The following is a 6,919-nucleotide window of genomic DNA, read 5'->3' as shown; positions in this document are numbered from 1 at the left end:
AACTTGCACTAGTGAAAGTATGAACCCCAGGCCTTGTTTCCTAGCATTGCAATACCATTTACGCTCACTTTTACCACTTGCTACCTTGCTGTTTTTATATTTTCAGATTACAAAAACCTATATCTACCATACATATTGCACTTGTATCGCCATCTCTTTGCCGAACTAGTGCACCTATACAATTTACCATTGTATTGGGTGTGTTGGGGACACAAGAGACTCTTTGTTATTTGGTTGCAGGGTTGTTTGAGAGATACCATCTTCAACCAACGCCTCCCACGGATTGATAAACCTTAGGTCATCCACTTGAGGGAAATTTGATACTGTCCTACAAACCTCTGCACTTGGAGGCCCAACAACGTCTACAAGAAGAAGGTTGTGTAGTAGACATCAGGCGCCGTTCCCCCTCTTGAGGCCGTTGCCGGGGGAGACTAGGAGTTTGTGGTTGTTGTCGCATAGTCCTTAGATCCTCTTGTTTTGTGTAATTGGCGACATGGTAATGTCCCGACCGATATATGTTGTCCGTTATTTTCGAAGTTCTGCTTTTTTTTGAAGGCTTCCTCTCCATCGTCGTATCGTCCGGCTGCGTACTTGTGGTTGGTGCTTTATATATAAAGCGGGGCGAAATTCTGTTTCGCGAGAATGGATTTGAGAAATGAAGTTCAAGGTCAACGGATATAGCGGACGATTTTTGTTGTGTAACCGACCGCGGATGTTCTAGCACTGTTGCCATGACAACGCTAGGGGTAGGCCAACTCCAGCGTGTGACCCCATCCTGTTCGGATGCATCCGTTTGGGGCAAAACAGACAAACCAGACGGCCCAGCGTGCGGGTGCAAACGGACTTTTGTCCGTTTTATGTCCGCTTTCGACCCATCCCCGGCCCAAGTTTGGGCCGCTTTTGGGGTGAAACGGACATCGCGTGGACGGGCGGGACATGCGTGCTTGTCCTCCCCTGGCCCGCCCGTCGGTGGCACAAAGCACCACCCCGGCGCCCCATTTTGCGCCATTTCCCCCCAAACCCTCCCACGTCCCGCCCACCACCCTCCCCGTCCATGGCCGACACCCCGCCGAATTCCGGCGGCCAGGCCGTCGACCGCTAGGAAAGGTGAAGAAGATGTCCAAGGGTCCGAGGAAGCCGCGGTCGGAATGCACGCCGGAGGAGCTCGCAAAGATGGACGCATAATCGGCGAAGAGGAGGAACCGGAGGGCGGTCGTCAAGGGCAAGAACGCCGCGACCAAGTTCGCCGCCGAGCGCGATGCGGTGGAAGCCGCGCGGCGCAAGGCCGAGGTCGGCGAGAAGGAGGACATCGTCAACAAAGCGCACACCCTCCTCATGCTTGGGCTTTGCCGTCCGGAGGGTTTCTCTGGAGCGGCCGTCGGCCCGGCGAGCACAGGCTCTTCGGTCGCCAGGCCTTACCACTGCCCCTCGCTGACGTCGATGACCACGCCTTTGTCGTCCGGTTTTCCCCCGCCAAGTCACGATGGCCAGAGCCGTTTTCAGGGTCGCCAGACGTTGGCGTGATCGCGATGTCCACCCCACGCCCCTCGGCCGTCATCGACCTCAACGTCACGTCGGGGTCCAGCAGTGGCGGCCGGCCGGCCGTCGAGATGCAAAGAAAGCAAGCACGGCCGCCATCTACGGGCACCATGCCGTCGCCCCGCGTCCTGTTCGACGAAATGCCAACACCAACACCAACGGTCGATGACCCCTTCTACAACCAGTACATGGAGAATGTCATTTTTGAGGGTGGGCATGGCGGTGCCTACGATCCCAAGGAGACCCAAAGTCAGGATGGCCAAGCCCAGTACGTTGCCGATGAAGAGGCCCACGACCATGCTGACTACGACCATGCTGACTCGTGGCATGAAGATGATGACATCTATTGCGAAGGTGATGGTGATGAAGAAGAAGGCATTGATATTGGGGGTGAGCCATTGTTCATCGACGAGCTCACCCAAAGAGCGGAAGCACAAAAGAGAAGAAGAGAATTCGTACGGGTTCAAACTCATAAGAAGAGGACAAGTTGATTTGCCAATGTTGGATGGATATTAGTCAAGATCCGAAGACCGGTGCCCAACAAAAGGGACTTGTTTTTTGGACGAGAGTTCACAAAACATTCCATGAAAGAAAGTTGTTTGCGCCCTACCAATTTATGAGCGACCGAGGCATCACCTGGATTCAAAAGAGGTAGTTGTTCATCCAACAAGAATGCAACAAGTATTGTGCCGCACTTGAGAGCGTTGAAGCACGGCCCGTGAGTGGTCTCGGCATTGGGGACATGGTATGCTCTCCTCGTCCTAGTTCTTTTGCATGTTCAATTGTTGTTGGTCGTGTAGGCATTTCAATCTTTGGAAGCATTCAAGGCCCGGCACAGTCAAAAAAATGACAAGCCATTCACTCTTACGCATTGTTGGACGATCATCAACAATTGCCCTAAGTTCAAGGATCAATACCGTGAACTTCAAAGAAAGAGAGGCAAGAAGACGGCCATGTTGGCTGGAGGTGGAGATGCTGAGGTGTTGAAGAGGCCGAGGGGCAAGACCAACTCCAAGGTGGACGACATACGTGATGTGTCATCCATGGCCTTGTATGAGACTTTGCACGGCAAAGTAAGGACGAGCAAATGAAGCAATACTAGAGCTTCAAAGGAAGAAGCTTGGGATGGAGGAGGCGGCAAAGAAGAGGAAGATCGACATGGAGGAGGCGTCCCGGCAAAGGCAGCTTGACATTGAGGCCGTCAATGTCACGGCCAGGCAGATGCAGCTACATCGAGGCCACCAATGCCGCAACCAAAGAAAAGGAGGTGGCCCTTGCGATCATGAGCGTGGAATTGACCAAGATGAACGAGAAGACGAGGAGCTTGTTCGAGGCCAGGCAGAAGGAGATGCTCGACGCCGACGGCCTGAACTAGGTCGTCTGATCGTCCGTGGCTGTTCTTTTTGGAGGCTGGCATGGGTGCCGGCCGCTGGGCCGCTGGCTGTGTGCATGTTAAGCAAAAGCCCAGCACAAAGGGCGAACAACCATAATATAACCCCCCGCCGCCACTCTCGTTCTCTTCTGTAATAATTGACCTCACCAATAGGCCATGCATGTTGTTTCCCTATCTTTAACATTTTAATGGATGTCTAGCCTGTTACACCAACGAGATATAGCTCAAATTAACATTTCTAGGTAAATTATCATCTTTGTTTTTGTAAAAAGAAATATGTGAGGAACTATGTATTGTATCAATAACAAATAAATAAACATAAAATTGGGCACAGATCTAGATGGTCACCACATTGGTGTGACCCAATTTTTTTCTCACTTGTATGAACTTAAGTAAGTTAGCACATTTCTTCTCACTTGTATTTTGTTTCCGTTTTATTGGCAGGTATCTCCTCTTGGTTGATGATATATGGTCTGTAGAAACATGGGAGACCATTAGAAATTGGTTGCCACATGATAATACAAAAGATAGTAGAGTGATAGTAACTACAAGATTTCAAGCTGTTGGTGCGGCGTGCTCAGAAAGAGATGGAACTGATTATCTGCACACTGTTAATGTTCTAAGTGATGCTGACTCCAAAAGTCTATTTCATCAGGGTGTTTCTGAATGCCCAAGCAGCAAAGAAAGCGAAAGAATGGATACAAGATCTCAAGCTATTGATACTGAGTCCTCTGAAGGAGATGGGCCTGATCATCTGCATTCAGCTGATGTTCCTAGTGATGCCGATGCAAAAGATCTGCTGAAGGATCGTGTTTCTGATCCACAAGGCAGCAAAGATCGGGAGAAAGAAGAGGCCAATGAGGAGATATGGAAATATTGTGGGGGCCTGCCTTTGGCCATAGTCACCATGGATGGCCTTGTGGCTTGCAACCCAACAAAAAACAATGATCATTGGAGTAAAGTTTGCAAGTCATTATTTCCAGAGCACGTGGCTCCCCTTACACTGGAGGGGGTCACAAGGATACTTGATTATTGCTATACTGATTTGCCTGCAGATCTCAAGACCTGCTCATTGTACTTGAGCATATTCCCCAAGGGCTCGAAAATTAGTAAGAAGCGTCTGACCCGGCGATGTATATCTGAATGTTTCGTCGCTGAGAAGCAAGGGCTAAGTGCAGAGGAAGTCGCAGAAACATACTTCAATCAGCTCATAAGCAGGAAGATAATACGCCCTGTGGATCACAGCAGCAATGGGAAGGTGAAATCCTTTAAAGTTCATGACATGATTCTCGAATATATCGTGTCCAAGTCAAGCGAAGAGAATTTTATTACTGTTGTTGGTGGCCATTGGTTGATGCCAACTCCTAGCAACAAAGTTCGTCGACTCTCTATGCAAAGCAGCGGTTCTAGGCATGGGAATTCAACAAAAGGTATGAACTTATCTCAAGTGCGGTCGCTGACAGTGTTTGGAAGCCAGAACCGACGACTCCCTTTCGAGTCGTTCAACAATGGAATAATACAAGTGCTGGACCTTGAGGGTTGGAAGGGTCTTACAAATAAACATCTAATTGACATATGTAAAATGCTTGCGCTGAAGTATTTGAGCCTCCGACGAACAGAGGTTTCTGAGATTCCCTCAAAGATTGAGAAGCTCCAGTATCTAGAAACTCTTGACATAAGGGAGACAAATGTTGAGGTGCTGCCCAAGGGTTTTGGACAGCTCAAGCAGCTCCGTAGCATGCTTGGAGGGAACAAAAACACAAGGAAGGCATTGAAGTTACCACATGAGAAGAATAAGGAGCCGATGAAAGCACTTCGTATACTGTCAGGGATTGAGATCGATGAGGACTCATCAGCTGTAGCAAGCCTTCATCAGCTGACTGGGCTAAGGAAGCTTGCCATTTACAAGCTCAGTAAACGGGAGGGCGGTCAGACCTTCACACAATTACGCTCCGCCATCGAGTACCTCTGCAGCTGTGGTCTGCAGACTCTTACAATCAATGATGAGGGCTCTGATTTTATTAACTCGTTAGACACTATGTCCGCTCCTCCAAGATACATCATTGGCCTGGAGCTGTCTGGCAAGATGGAAAAGGCCCCAGAGTGGATTAAAGATCTCAATAATCTCTACAAGCTAACCCTTTCTGTGACAGTTCTTCAAACTCGTACGTTTCAGCTCATCCAGGACCTACCAAAATTGTTTACCCTCACCTTTACACTCAGCGCAGCCAAGGATGATAGAGACATAGTGGTCCTTGAGGAAAATAAACAGCTTACTGATAGGGAGATCATTATTCCACCTGGGGGATTCAAGAGTCTAAAGCTTCTTCGCTTCTTTGCAACTATGGTGCCAAGGTTGAGCTTTGCAGTTACAGGAAAAGAGGTAATGCTAGCACTGGAGAGGATTGATATGCGATTCGAAGCCTTTGAAGGGATTTACGGCATCGAGACTCTCAAAAGCCTCCAAGAGGTGCATCTCAGTGTTGGTAATCAAGCAGATGAAATAACAAAGTTCTTGGTAGAAGATTTGAAGGACACCCCTAAGTATTTGGACAAAAAGTACGCTGACAAGTGGCCAAAGATAATCACCGAGTGAAGAAGGTTGGAAGATGTCACATTGTCTTTTGGTTGACCAACAAATCATCTGGTACGTATTGTATAATTAAGTGGAGGCTGTTCCTTCAAATCCGCGTCGCCTTCTTGAGGGCTAAATAAACAGACATAATCCATTATTGATTCTTGTAATGTGTGGGTATGTGGTACTGCTAAATCCGTTATTCATTCCTGTAATTTGTACTTCTATTGTAATCTTACTTCCATTATTGATCTTTTTTAACTTGCGTTGTAATGCTCGAAGATTTCTTGTATGAGACCATACTGTAGCCAACGAAGGCATGTTTTGTGTTTATAAAAAGCCAATTTTTAGTCCAGCATACAACTTTGGATATTGACAACAAAAATCATTATGTTTTATCATAGAAAGTTACAAACACATATAAGTTTGATATTACCAGTGAAAGTTTTTTAATCTTTGGCCGTGTATACATCCAAAATGTAAGGTTTCAGACAGCTCAGCGGAAATGGTTGTTGAACTGAAGAACAAACCAGGGGAAGGGGGAGAGAACAGGGTACCTTGTCTCGGCCGACAATGCGAAAGAATGATGCAAAGTGTCAATATGATCTGCTGCCAGGAAACAGAAAATAGTTAGTGTGTTGGAAAAAGATGATTCGGGGCATGGTTTCATATGATAGATAAAATGACAGGTTTCAGGTATAAATCAATGTGCATTACATCAATTACAATGTACAATAGAAACCTTGAACACGGCTTCATATATCACACCAGTATGTAGTATGTGCAAGGCTTAAATCAAAAGTTATCCTTTCAATCGCATCTGCCATTTCCTGGAGCTCTGAATAACATCTCCAGCTTATTCAAGGGGAGGGCTCGCGTGGCGAGCGCGGCCGGCGCGTAGGCGCCTCCTCCGTCTCCAGCATCAAGATTGGAGGACCTCCTGAGGTCGGCGGCGACGTGGCCTCGTCCTTGGCGGGCGTGGTGAGAGCGTCGGGCGAGGAGCAGCGCGCGATCTCGCAGGAGAATGCGGCAATAGCGGGCGCGGGAGAGGACGGGCTCGTCGCGGCTGTGTGCGGCGGCGGCGGCGGCGGGGGAAGTCTCCATGGGAGTTCCGATGGGGGCCAGGCGCCTACAAATGCGTGGCAGCACGCCAGCACCGCATCTTCTTCTTTTTTATTTTTCTTATTTTTAATATATACATATTTATATTTTTCGGGGTAAATTCAACAAATATCACGTGTTTCAAAATTAAAATGTCCATATGTTTCAAAAGGTATTCATGAATATAAAAATGTTCATTTCTATTTCAAAAATTGTTTTTGTATAACAAAAATGTTATCAAACCAAAAAGATATAATACTCTTGTATTTCTTTAAAAAAATCCCGTATGCGCAAAAAATGTCCGTGAATAT

General features: G+C 47.5%; 1 protein-coding gene across 1 annotated transcript; it reads left to right on the top strand.

The window, feature by feature from the left end:
- Window positions 1-3,299: 3,299 nt before the first annotated feature.
- LOC125521905 (disease resistance protein PIK6-NP-like) lies at window positions 3,300-5,856 on the top strand. Its single transcript, XM_048686966.1, has one exon. The coding sequence runs from the start codon at window positions 3,315-3,317 to the stop codon at window positions 5,526-5,528; it is 2,214 nt and encodes a 737-aa protein (XP_048542923.1). The 5' UTR covers window positions 3,300-3,314; the 3' UTR covers window positions 5,529-5,856.
- Window positions 5,857-6,919: the final 1,063 nt, after the last annotated feature.

The sequence above is a fragment of the Triticum urartu genome, chromosome 7 (assembly GCF_003073215.2).
Source record: "Triticum urartu cultivar G1812 chromosome 7, Tu2.1, whole genome shotgun sequence".
In the NCBI taxonomy this organism is placed as follows: Eukaryota; Viridiplantae; Streptophyta; class Magnoliopsida; order Poales; family Poaceae; genus Triticum; species Triticum urartu.
The sequence above is the reverse complement of the archived record's forward strand: the minus strand, read 5'-3'. Positions and strand labels throughout refer to the sequence as shown.

Excerpts from the sequence above, each read along its gene's own strand:
- LOC125521905 (XM_048686966.1), top strand. The coding sequence starts at position 3,315 with ATGAACTTAAGTAAGTTAGCACATTTCTTCTCACTTGTATTTTGTTTC.